Here is a 14200-nt window from a genome sequence, read left to right on the forward strand (position 1 = left end):
TTTTAAAGTTGGCCCTTATTCCCTGGGGTGCCCTCAAAGGTGCACATAAAACTGATTTTGGTGGAAAATTGAACTTCTCATGTTATTGCATGTATAATTTCCTCAAATGTTTCCAGGAACGAATGTTCCAAGTTATCCCTGCAGGCTTTACTACCCAGAAAATTGAAGAAATTCAGGAACACAATAAACAAAAAAAAACAACCCTTTAAACAAAGTAGACAGTGTTAATGAACTAAATCACAAAAGAAACACTCCCCGAGGTACATTACAAATAGATTTGAATCCACACCTCAATCACACATTCACTCAATTTGAAAAAAACTAAGTGATCCATGTACAAAAATCAAATTAATTCCATGTGTACTAAAAATATATATATATTTGTTATAGTCTGATAACAAATTCATATGTAAAATCAATAAAAGCAAACATAATATACATGCCTCTTTGATGTCACAAAACATAAAAAACATAAACCACAGAAGAATTAAGATTAGGAGATAAATTAATCACTGAGAACATCCACATCTACCACCATATGTCATTGTACAATTATTAATTGATTCATTATGTACGATCATTCAAGAAAAGATCTTCGACGTGTTTCAGTCGGTTTAATTTATATCATCCACCTCCTTGAGGACGTTCAAGGCCTTATTAGGAGTTTGGTGGTCGAACCGCCAGGAGACCACCGCCTCTGCCAGGATCAGGGATCCTGACAGGTTGGCGGCAGTGAAAGTTGTGGTCAGCCACGGTCGTGCTGATCACAACTTACCTTTCTACCAGCGTTTTCATGGGAGGGTCCCCGCCATGAAAAGTGTGGCAGAAAGGCCCAGTTGTGGCCACAGGGGGGCCTCTGCACTGCCCATGCTCCCCTGTCAGCATCCTTCTGAATATGCACTGTCTGCTATAGCACACAGTGCGCATTGCGAGGGTGCTGTGGGTAACAGCATTGGTCCATGCCGCTGCACTTTTAGCCCCAGTCAGTCTGGCTGGAAAGTTGTAATAGGACATTTTCACTGGCCATCCCTTTAATTTACAGTACTCAATTTAGTTTAAGATGGCAAGCAAAGAGTAGGACGCTTCTCTTTTGGTGTAGGATGCCTCTTTCAGTGTAGGAGGTTCACTTAATTATCCCACACCTGGTGTAGGATCCCTCTTAAGAATTTCCACATCTTTTTTATAATTTTCTCTTACGATGCTGACTTTAGGTTATGCTGGTTTCTCTAATTTGGGGTCCTCTTTGTAAAATGACTCATTTGTATAGGATGTCTTCTGTACTTTAGAATCAACCCTTTAATTGAGCTGGCTTTGCCTTAGGACTGCCACGTCTGCACCAGCCCCCCCACTCCCGTTGATTGGGATTGCATGTATTCACATTTAGAGTGTACCATTCTGGTACAGAAGTTCCATTTATTGTGACTTATATTTCAGGGCAACAATAAATGTACATGCTTGGTTAATCTTCTGAGTCTGGTGAATTCTAGGCAGCGCTTTGAGGAGTCATTCTCATTTTTTTCCTGTTTTAGTTCCTCTGCTGTGGGAAGTACTCACCGCTTCAGAGGCCTGGAGGTTTTGAGGGAAACCTCTGCCCCACTGAGGATGCAGCCATCATCAGCCAGGTAAGGAAGCTGTGAGGACAATTCTGGTTAATTTCTAATGCACAAGATCACTGTGTTCAAAGGTCACCCAGTGGTGTGGGAAGACAATTCTGTCACAGCTGAATGCTGAGGACGTATGCCATTTTGTTGCACCTCGCTGGCTATTCTTTTTTCTTTCTCAGCATCAATCCCCCAAACAGTGGTTTGTTGCTGAGGCAGGAAAACAAATGTCCCTGATGCACAAGGAGTTTTCTCACTGTGTGTCAGGGACATTTTTTCTATTTTTCTTCCAGGTTAAGCCAAGTCTTGCAAGGATTGTTGGTTTAAGCTCCACCAGCCTTTCAAGGTGCACTGCTATTTTCTGGTGGAATCCCATAAAATTGTGATAGGAACTTTAATCAGTTCCAAACTGGATTTTGGTTATAGCTTGTATGAGGTGGTTCATTTTGGTCAACGTGGTCTGCTGCATAACCTATAAAACTGAGTTACGTAAAATGCATCCAATTACTCAACTGCAGAAATCCACCCATGGGCTACCTGTCATTGCAAAATTCTGACACTGCTTTTATATGCCTTCAAGGTACAGCATTATGGTATTGTCAACATAAAATAAGACTTGTTTAGTCCTGAGGTCTTCACTGAGTTAACTTGTTGCTTCTTAGTTACTGGTTATAGAACAAGTTGCCGTAAACACTATAAATCTGTAAAAATGGGTTGTTCCGCTAATTTTGCCAGGTGTACTTCTCTGTATTTGCTCAACCCTGCTATTTTTTCTTTAGTCGATGCCTAGAAACAACTGAGTCTGTTCAGGGCACAGTATAAATGAAAAAATAATAGATAAACACAGTGATGGAAATCACGCTGGGCATCCACCACTGTGACCCAGCGCTCCTCTTGCATATGGGCTGTTGGGTCAAGAGTCTATGACAGCAACGCAGGCTCAGGCTCCACCAATGGAAATGTGCCCATCCCCAAACTTTTAAGTGCATCAAGAGAACTATGGGTTTGTTCGAGCAGGAGCTCTACCAATTAACATCTGGATTCCCCTTCACCAAAGTCTAAATGACTCTCTAGGACATGACTAAATAACCCCTGAATATCAGTGATTGACTTGATTGGGTCCCTAGAAGTAAAAGCAAGAAGGCACACCTCCTACCCCCGTCCCCCTTCACCTAAGGCTTTTTGCAGGTTGGAGGTGAAAGAATTAGATGCTTGATTCAGTGTGCCCTCAAAGGTTTGCAGGATCTCCCAGAATTAATTGCTGTCTTACTGTGAGAGTGTGAGAACAATTACATGCCTGATTGAGAGGTCTTTTTGGAGAACTACTTACACCTTGGCAAGTCACTTACCCGCTGTAGATATTTCTAGACCCTTAATACAGCTCGGAAATCATGTTCCATGCAAGATACTTTGCACCGCACACAGGCAAGGGTGTTACCGGAACATTCACTCATGGCCAACGCTTCTGTTACTCTGTGGGAAATAGTGTGCCCCCAGCTGGAATCTGTTTCTTTCATACGAGTGATACCATATGGAGACCACATAGAAAAGAAACTAAAATACTTGCAGAGAGAAACAGGATTAATACTATTTCATCAAGAGCTGAGCATAGGAGTCTAAGCTGGCGGAGATAAATCTAATGGTTACAAGTTCCATTACATAGAAAATGAAAAAGATGCCATCTGGCAAATAAACAATAAAGAAATATAGCGAGCTTAGGAGAATCAAACTATGACTAAACAGGAACGACAAAGACTAAAGCAAAAACAGCCTTCAAACTGTAGATTTTAGAGAAATAACATTAATATACCATCCAAGGAAAGAACAGATACTCAGGCCCTCATTCTGACCCCGGCGGATACAATCCGCCAGGGCCAACGGGGGCGGGAGCACCGCCGACAGGCCGGCGGTGCTCCCTTGGTCATTCTGACCGCGGCGCTTTGGCCGCGGTCAGAACGGGAAAACCGGCGGTCTCCCGCCGGTTTTCCACTGCCCCCAGGAATCCTCCAAGCCGGCGCAGCTTGCTGCGCCGGCTTGGGGATTCCGACTCCCCCTCCCGCCATCCAGTTCCTGGCGGTTCTCCCGCCGGGAACCGGATGGCGGGAGGGGGAGTCGCGGGGCCCCCGTAAGAGGGCCCCTACAAGTATTTCACTGTCTGCTTGGCAGACAGTGAAATACGCGACGGGTGCAACAGCACCCGTCGCACCTTCCCACTCCGCCGGCTCGATTACGAGCCGGCATCCTCGTGGGAAGGGAGTTTTTCCCTGGGCTGGCGGGCGGTCTTTTGGAGACCGCCCGCCAGCCCAGGGAAAAACTCATAATACCCTCCGCGGTCTTTTGACCGCGGAGCGGTATTATGGAGGGCTGAATTCTGGCGGGCGGCCTCCGCCGCCCGCCAGAATCAGAATGAGGGGCTCAGTAACCAAAGTACAATGGATCAGTAGGAATTCTTGAGGAAAAAACACCTCTTCAAACTGTACAGTTTAAAAAGACAGAAACGCAAGTAATTGCTACTTACTGCACAGAGCACTGAGAGGAGTAAAAAGCATTAGCAAAGCCAATAGGTCTCGCCCGGGGGCGAGTATTGGCCTTGGCAGCTGAGTTGGGATGGCTAGTCCGGGGCGGAAATAGAATGAATTTAAAAGTGGTATGAAGCAGCTAGCACTGGCTGCTTCATCACGCTTTTTCAGTCAAGATTGAAGAGGAGGGAAGGAGGAATAGAAGAATGAGGGACGGGTTGAAAAGAAACAGGGAAAGAGGGGTGGGTATAAGCTAAATAATAAAAAGGGAGGTGTCCGGAAGCAAAGTACAAGTCACGATGTGCAGGGCCTCAACAGGAATACTGTCACTCATTGAACAACCACAAAATGAATAAAGCCAAACTAGTCATGACTGACTGGACATACTAGATCGGCCCACAATGCTTTGTAGTGGAAACTAATTGTAACACCAAAACATTTTCTCTCACTGGTAAAATCAGAAACTATCCCAGCTAAAAGACCCAAAACATCCTCATTTAAGCCAGAAAAGAGCACAACATCAATCACCCCGGACGTGGTGTAACATCCAGGGCTGCCAACTTTGGAAATGGGGATACCAGTTTGAGTCTCGGTGACGGCTCTACTCATACCTAGTAAACAAATACAGTTTAAATACATGATGATCATTTGTTAACAAAATAAAAACAATGGTAAAACGAATACAAAATGTAGAATACTCATACAAGTACGTTTATTAGTAGTAGGGCCAATGAACTCCCAACAGTGGCAGAAGGGTGATTCTGGGACGGGACAAAAAATTCTATTGAAGAGTGTTTGCTTCGGAAAGCCAACAAACACAATATTACTTGAACACGAGCCAAGGCAATCAAACAAAGTAGTGCGCCGAAAGCAAATTAAATGGCCAGAAGCGAACTACTTGTAAGAGGACCAGTCTCCAAGGGAAGGAACAGCACACCAAAAGGAGGGACAAATGGCAATGATTTACCACTAAAAGGCAAGGAATTTCTAAAGGCACACAAAGGAACAAATAAAAAGTGGTGGGTGTGCTAAAAACCCACAGCGTAAATACAGCATGTCTTGAAGAAACAGCACATGCGCTGCCTAGGCAAGACCTAAAAATAGACTGCGTCCCCAGACTTGGAGTTGCAGCAGCCCGGTAAAATCAAAACACAGCGGTCTAAGTGCTTCACAAAACTCTGGGAAATGAAAAGTCACCCAAAACAGCCTTCAGAAGTGAATACTGCAATCCTGCAATGTCACCAGAGTCAACATTGAAGCAAACCCTTTTGCTCAATTACTTTGATTTTCAAGTTGGTCTTTAAGTATTACAGTAAGAATGTGCATGAATAACTGCTGGAATAAAGGACAGAAATTATTGCTAAACTCCTGCACGGGGTCATCACAGGTCTTTATTTACCATGCTGCAGTATCCAAAGAATGAATTCTGAATGCTCCTTTTAAAACAATAGTTCCAGTAACTTACATCCTGAAAGAGCCAATTCAGGTCAACTGTGCTCTTACTAATTCTGCTCTAAGCCTAGACGAAGAAGACCCCTCCTCCAGCACTGGCTCTGATTCGTTGCTGGAAAAATGTGGCAGCACAGATAACTCCTCACAATGCTTATTTGGAGCTGTTTTTCTGGTTGCAGGATCACATAATAAGTAGCTAAAGAATGCAGGTTCCGCTCTATTTAATTGAAGAGCTTTCGTTTCTGCTCACAGTGTCTGAAAGAGCAGATTCTTGCTTCACCTTGTCAAATACAGATTCCTGTTAAATACACTGGAGCCCTATATCATTAGATATGTTGTGCTTAGCTTCTGAAAGTCAGGTAATACTGTGAACTTGTAAGAGCTTTAGGAAAGCAATTTACTTGGCATCAAGGTCTGGAACTACTATAGGTAGGTGTGCCCTCACAGCCAATGACAGGAATCTGGCTAGGTTGTGAGTAACAAACCTAAACTGCACTGACATTTTAACTCTACGTTGAGATTTGCTTCACTGTGACATTTCTCAGTGCTGTGATTTGCTCCACTGTGATCTTACTCCTCACTGTGATTTTATTTCACACTGAGATTTTGCTTGTCACTGTGGTTATTCTCCACACTGTGCTTTTACTCCACACCATGATTTACTGTACTGTGATTTTACCCCACACAGCAAAGGTATTGCTGATCCCTCTGACACCTACACCACATCTCTTCTAAGCATGGTGGCCTCTATTCTATTTAATTGGATGAGCTACTGATACATACCCCTTTAGAACATACACTCAATTCATCATAATCCCACCAATCACTTTACCCAGCCTTACTCTTTTTATGCTCACAAGAACTCAGGGCATTACAGCTACACTCATGTTCCACTGCCATATGTCACCATGCAACTGCACTGCACCACTCTTACACTCATCTCACCAACACAACAAACCCATTGCAAACCATTTCATCAACCCTCCTAGATTAAATATCAAGCAAAAACAGAACAATTTCTCTTTAGAATGCCTGGTTGATCTGCAGTAAGGCCTCGTACTTCACTAAATACTTTGATTTTTATCATTTCCCTCACTTGTACATTCACAGCTATCACTGCAACCTTGAAGAACCACAAAGACACTGTCAAGTCTGCTGTTCTCCATACCGACCATGCCACTCTCTCCTAGTCCCCTAGGGTACAGCAGTTCACATCATACTTAAAACTGTCCCTGTTCTGACATCCAATACCCCATGCTCTCTCACATTCCATCTAACATCAATCATCATCACTTTCAAGGCCAATGTCATAAGCCTGCACAATTACGCAGGTGTCTTATGCTCTATTTTTGACAACCTTTACAATATTCTTGAATCAATAGTACCCAACACTTCCCTTATCATTGTACAAGAGGTTACACTTGACCTCTGCAATCAACTTCAGCACACCATCTTTATGCAGCACCTCTCTGACCTTTCACTACTTAATACTTAAACAACAGCCACACGTTACCAGGCTAGACCACTTGACAAAATGCTGATCTCCTACACGTCACTCTCCCTACCCATCCATCTCCTGCTGATTATGTTCACATTAACATAATGTAGGAGGCTGGCCTGGCTTGTAGTGGGTACCAGAGGTACTTACACCTTGTGGCAGGTCCAGTTATCCCTTATTAGTGTAGAAGAGGTTTTTCTAGCAGCTTAGCCTGATAGAAGGTAGCTATGGCAAAGCAGCTTAGGCTGAACTAGGAGACATGTAAAGCTCCTACTATACCACTGGTGTCATATGCACAATATCATAAGAAAACACAATACACAGATATACTAAAAATAAAGGTACTTTATTTTTATGACAATATGCCAAAAGTATCTCAGTGAGTACCCTCAGTATGAGGATGAGAAATATACACATGATATATGTACACAATACCAAAATTATGCAGTAATAGCAAAAGGAAGTAATGCAAGCAGTGTAAAGTTACAATAGATTGCAATAGGAGCACATAGGTATAGGGGCAACACAAACCATATACTCCAAAAGTGGAATGCGAACCACGAATGGACCCCAAACCTATGTGAGCTTGTAGAGGGTCGCTGGGACTGTAAGAAAACAGTGAGGGTTAAAAAAATAGCCCACCCCAAGACCCTGTAAGGTAGGCGTAAAGTGCACCTACAACCCCCAGAGAGCACATAAGTCGTGATAGGGGTATTCTGCAAGGAAAACCAACAACAGCAATGCAACAACAGTGTATTTCCGGACCTGAGTACCTGTAAGACAAGGGGACCAAGTCCAAGAGTCGCGACAGTGTCGAGAGTGGGCAGGAGCCCAGGAAATGCCAGCTGAGGGTGCAAGGAAGCTGCCACCGGAAGGAAGAAGCTTGGTGTTTTGCAAGAACGAAGAGGACTAGGAAGTTCCCCTTGGGAGGATGGATGTCCCACGTCGTGAAGAAGCTTGCAGAGGTGTTCCCAGGCAGAAAGACCGCAAACAAGCCTTGCTAGATGCAAGGGTTGCGGTTAGGGTTTTCGGATGCTGCTGTGGCCCAGGAGGGACCAGGATGTCGCCACTTGGATGAGGAGATAGAGGGGCACCCAGCAAGTCAGGGAGCCCTCACAGAAGCAGGCAGCACCTGCAGAAGTACAGAATCAGGCACTTAGAAGAGGAGTGAACCGGAGTCCACCCGAAGTCAGAAAAGGGAGTCCCACGACGCCGGAGGACAACTCAGAAGGTTGTGCACTGCAGGTTAGAGTGTCGGGGACCCAGGCTTGGCTGTGCATGAAGGAAATCCGGGAAGAGAGCACAGGAGCCGGAGCAGCTGCAAATCACTTGGTACCCAGCAATGCATTCTAGCTTGGGGAGGCAAGGACTTACCTCCACCAAACTTGGACTGAAGAGTCACTGGACTGTGGGAGTCACTTGGACAGAGTTGCTGAGTTCCAGGGACCACGCTCGTCGTGCTGAGAGGGGACCCAGAGGACTGGTGATGCAGTCTTTTGTTGCCTGCGGTTGCAGGGGGAAGATTCCGTCGACCCACAGGAGATTTCTTCAGAGCTCCTGGTGCAAGAAGGAGGCAGGCTACCCCAGAGCATGCACCACCAGGAAACAGTTGAGAAAGCCGGCAGGATGAAGCGATACAAGGTTGCAGCAGTCGTCTTTGCTACTTTGTTGCGGTTTTGCAGGCGTCCTTAGCAGTCAGCGGTCGATCCTTTGGCAGAAGGTGAAGAGGGAGATGCAGAGGAACTCTGGTGAGCTCTTGCATTCGGTATCTGAAGAATTCCCCAAAGCAGAGACCCTAAATAGCCAGAAAAGGAGGTTTGGCTACCTAGGAAGGAGGATTGGCTACTAAGAGAGGTAAGAGCCTATCAGAAGGAGTCTCTGACATCACCTGCTGGCACTGGCCACTCAGAGCAGTCCAGTGTGCCAGCAACACCTCTGTTCCCAAGATGGCAGAGGTCTGGGGCACACTGGAGGAGCTCTGGGCACCTCCCCTGGGAGGTGCAGGTCAGGGGAGTGGTCACTCCCCTTTCCTTTGTCCAGTTTCCCACCAGAGCAGGGCTGGGGGATCCCTAAACTGGTGTAGACTGGCTTATGCAGAGATGGGCAGCATCTGTGCCCATCAAAGCATTTCCAGAGGCTGGGGGAGGCTACTCCTCCCCAGCCATCACACCTATTTCCAAAGGGAGAGGGTGTCACACCCTCTCTCAGAGGAAATCATTTGTTCGGCCTTCCTGGGCAAGGCTGCCTGGACCCCAGGAAGGCAGAAACCTGTCTGAGGGGTTGGCAGCAGCAGCAGCTGCAGTGGAGACCCCCATGATCTTAGACATGTTACATGGCCATGTTACCATTGTGACGCCATACATAGGTAGTGACCTATGTATAGTGCACGCGTGTAATGGTGTCCCCGCACTCACGAAGTCCGGGGAATTTGCCCTGAACAATGTGGGGGCACCTTGGCTAGTGCCAGGGTGCCCACACACTAAGTAACTTTGCACCCAACCTTCACCAGGTGAAGGTTAGACATATAGGTGACTTATAAGTTACTTAAGTGCAGTGCTAAATGGCTGTGAAATAACGTGGACGTTATTTCACTCAGGCTGCACTGGCAGGCCTGTGTAAGAATTGTCAGATCTCCCTATGGGTGGCAAAAGAAATGCTGCAGCCCATAGGGATCTCCTGGAACCCCAATACCCTGGGTACCTCAGAACCATATACTAGGGAATTATATGGGTGTTCCAGTATGCCAATGTGAATTGGTGAAATTTGTCACTAGCCTGTTAGTGACAATTTGGAAAGCAGAGAGAGCATAACCACTGAGGTTCTGGTTAGCAGAGCCTCAGTGAGACAGTTAGTCATCACACAGGGAACACATACAGGGCACACACCTATGAGCACAGGGGCCCTGCCTGGCAGAGTCCCAGTGACACATAGGCTAAAACAACATATATACAGTAAAATATGGAGGTAACATGCCAGGCAAGATGGTACTTTCCTACACATATCAGTCACCATCCTCCTTATTGCCCCCAATTGCCAAACCCCACTAAATGAAAGCATTCTACTGCCTATCTCCCTCCATTCTTTGACCAGATATACACAAACAGCCACCCCCCCTCTCAAGTTACAATCAGACCTTCTTCCCTGCATTTGAACTTTACTATCCTATCTGCACAATCTTGCCAAAAGCCTTGCATACTCACTCATGGATTACACCACATTTCTACTCTTGCACAACATTGATGTGCATATTCCTATTTAAATGGCACAAAAACAAGTCTATGAAAAACCTACATGCATGCAAACAAGCGCTATACCTGCTGTCAGGAGCACTTGACAATGCTAAATATGTCTGATACCCCAAAACCTCATCACTCCTTTTCAACCACACTCAAAACAACTAGCACACAGAATCAACAATCTACTCACTCCTAGAATAACTACTTATGCAGATTGTCTTTCAGCGTTAGACTTTGTGAACTATTTCGCTTCACAAATCACCAAAATTAAATGCATCTTTGCTTCACTACTCTCTTGTCCTCTCTGCCTCGCCCTCTTATATCCCTGCTACTACCCAACTGCACTCGTCTACTCTTGATGCCTTTTCTCCTACACCTTCCTCAAAACTCATCCCCATGCTCAAATTTGCTAACCGTTTGTACGCCTCATATGGCTTTTTGAATTCTCCAGTGCACTTCTCTGTGTCACCTCCCTAGTCAAACGCTTCCTCCTGTCTGACATGTAAGACTTGTTCCTTAAAACCACCCTTGTTCTACCCTTACTAAAAAAAAATCCTAGAACAGATCCATTCTATCCTTCTAACTACCGCCTGGTGATTCCAGTTCCAATTTTTCCCTGAATGCTTCAACACCTTGTTATCAACCACCTGACCTTGTATCACTTCTAACAAACTACTCAAACCATTACAGTATGTCTTCCTCACTCTCCACTCCTGAGGCATCTCTCATACACGTAGCTAACTTCATCATCTCCATCAACCACAACCACCTCTCGTCCATCCTAATATTCCTTTATCTGTCTGTTGCATTTGACACCGTTGACCACATTACATCCTACGATTCCCTTAGGACCCTTCGCATGATAGGGTCTTCCATTAATTGGTTTTCCTCTTAATTCTCCTTGGGCTGAAAATCCATCCAATCACCTTCCCTCCTACTACCAGTCAGTTACCCCCAAAGATCTGTCCTCAGCCATCTTTTATTGTTGGTGCACACCTCCTCCTTGATCATCTCCTTGCTTGGCTTCTCTTACCACCTATATGTAACAACAAACAAATATTATTTTTCTTCCCAAATTTCAAATCCCCCGCCCCCTGTAATCCCAGATAGCAGACTGTCTTGCTGTATTTTTCGTCACATGCTCCTTCATACTGGGAAAATCTAAAATGGTGATCATATACTTTCCCTCCAAACTTTCCACTCCCTTTTTTTCCTTTTTGGATCTAATCACTAGACCATCATAACTTCGTTAGAACATCATTTTAAAATAAAACTAAAAATCCATCTCCTGAAACTTCATGAATGGTAAATTCTAGATTTTGTAAATATACCTCATGCTAAGAAGCTGCTTCTCTCTACGCTGATACATTGTAGATAGTTTTCTTCTTTACATTATGAAGATGTCTTTTTGTCATTGTTGTTCTTACTTTCCAAATAACGGCTTATGTACACTCACTAGTTTTAATCTCATTGGTTTTGGATCCTCCATTTAACCTATTGCCTTGTGCACCACAATTTAAACAGTCTTATATATAACATTTATGTATAAATGGTTTTGATGTTTGAATTAGATGACTAAAAATTAAATATACTAAATAAACATCTATACTCATTTTCCACTCCAGTGGGTTAGAACAGCGGCCCCAGGGCCTAAAAGGAAATCCCTAAGCCCTCCACCCCCTACTTGAACAGGGGAAATTGCAAAAGGAACTGGACTGGATTATAGATAAACGTTTCAGGGTCCAATTAACAATGAGAAAGACAATGCAAATAACTGAGGTATTCGTTCATACAATAAATACGTTTAAAAGTATGCAAAACCAAAAATGCTACCATTAAGTTTGAAGTGACTTTTGAATCCTGCAATGTAGTTTTGGATGGAATGACATGAAAAGACAGAAGAGACATCCTTGCAATGTAACTCTTAGAGGTAGCTCTCGGTGACCAGTTAATGCCAACGTATCCATCAGAAAGAACAGGTAAATGTGTAATTTTTACCTTGATAAGGGGTAAGACTCTGACATTTGAAAGTTTCTGCTAATGGCCTTGTGTATCTTAGTGGGAAGGAATTACGAGGCAGATTGACTATTACAGAGGCAGGTCCAGGCAGGAAAAAATCTAAACGTCTTGGTTCCCCCAAAGGCACCTTACATTAAAGTGGCTGATGATTAACTTTTTAATTGTCAGGCATTAATTCTTGCCCCTAATTGCACAAGACAAATGATCAAATAATTCAAGAGCTGGGTGAACTTGCCTCAAATGGTGCTTTGTAGAGTACAGTGTTTAAAAACATTGACTAAAAAGGAGCATGCTTTACAGGCAGTTCTGAAGGGATACCACTGTCAACCTCCAGCCCACATGGGCTGCTCATGCACCCATGGTTGATACCTACTGCCTTAAAGTTTTGGCCCACATTCCGCACCTAAGAAAGGTTCCGGGCAGCCAGTGGATAGTCTTTCAGATTGAAGCAGACAGGTCACATTATCTGCCTGGGATCTCACATTCTGAGAATCTCCAAGAAGAAGGAAACATAAATAGAACAATCTCCTACCTTCCTAAGAAGTGGAAATTTAAAAGGGTCAAAGTCTGCTGGTAGATATACTAAAATCGGCCCAGATTTTGGGAGATTCTGTCTGAGAAAGGCTCTTTACAAAAAGAGAAGGTGACAAAGTAAATTAGTTTCCTAGCCAAATTGCAATCAATATGCAAGGCACCCCATCTTGCCAACGTCTTTCAGCTTTTCACCACTAATTGTTGAAAAATAAGCATGCCCTGCATGAGACCAGAGGTGGAACTTCGAATGAGTGATTTAGCATGAAAAAGATTTGAATCCTTGTATCTCTAGTCTACATAGGTTTTAAGCCATATTGATTAACCTTGACAGATGTTAATGTTTTGGTTATATTTATGTCTGAGTACTAAGACATTAATTTCAATTCCTTAGGTTTAAAGTAATTTGGAAAAACATTTAAGGATGTAATGCATATATGACTACAATGGTTTGGTTACATTTAGTTGCAGGCACTGAGAAAACAACTTACCTTCTTTTTTTTCATTTAAAGTGTGCTGTGTTTTGTACTGTTTACCTATTTGTAATGTTGGCCTATCCGTTCAACCCGCGCTTTTTTCCTTAGTGATCTCACAGTGAAGCCAAAGAAAGATCCCTTCATTTGATTGGCCTAAAGGTGTCTGTTTTTCATAAACAGGAAAAATAGGGGAGGATCCCATTGCTTGCGCATGCTTGACGGAAAACAGCATCGTCACAGCCACGACCCAGAGTGTTCCTGCTACACTGTTGTCCTTTAGATCGTGGAAGCCAGAGCAACGCTTTAAAAAGGCAAAAAAGTTAGCTGAGTTCCGTGCAGCCTGTCTCATAGTCCTTTGCTGATGACTCATTCGTTCCTGCAATGGAATAAGTTTTTCTCCAGAGAAGACTGTGACTCACATGGTCGTTGTTTAATGTGTTGTATTTGTTAGAAGTAACTAAGTTCATGTTCAGTGTCATGCATGGTATTTATTTTGACAGGGACAGTCCAGGGATACCTCATGTTTTTAATAGCTACTTACAGCCACTGCACGAGCTGATGGTGACAGAGAAATTTGGTTTCTCAGCATTGTCGATGACCCACAGCTGTTTTTCAGTGTACCAGAAAAGGTCAGACGCTATTATTTGACAGGGAAAATTGACTTATGCTGTCAAGAATTAAATGGAAGCAAAACTAAGTACATTATGGGCGCTGAAGTGGCATTTAAAAAAGTGACCCAGAATGTAAATATTATCATATATACAGGGGTGTCAGATTTTGACGTTACCAAAAGTATGCATTTGAGTTCTCTCTGAGCCTGAATAATCACCAGTGGCTGATATCTGTACAAGCAATCCACCCATTGCCT

General features: G+C 43.9%; 1 protein-coding gene across 1 annotated transcript in view; it reads left to right on the forward strand.

Moving 5' to 3' along the window:
• TSPAN32 (tetraspanin 32) overlaps positions 1-14200 on the forward strand; it is a 357928-nt gene that overhangs the window by 313165 nt on the left and 30563 nt on the right. The window contains exon 6 of the mRNA XM_069221278.1: positions 1530-1622. Within this exon, the coding sequence (XP_069077379.1) occupies positions 1530-1622 (93 nt within the window). The remainder of the gene's footprint in view (positions 1-1529; positions 1623-14200) is intronic.

Source organism: Pleurodeles waltl, chromosome 3_1 (genome assembly GCF_031143425.1).
Source record: "Pleurodeles waltl isolate 20211129_DDA chromosome 3_1, aPleWal1.hap1.20221129, whole genome shotgun sequence".
Classification (NCBI taxonomy): Eukaryota; Metazoa; Chordata; class Amphibia; order Caudata; family Salamandridae; genus Pleurodeles; species Pleurodeles waltl.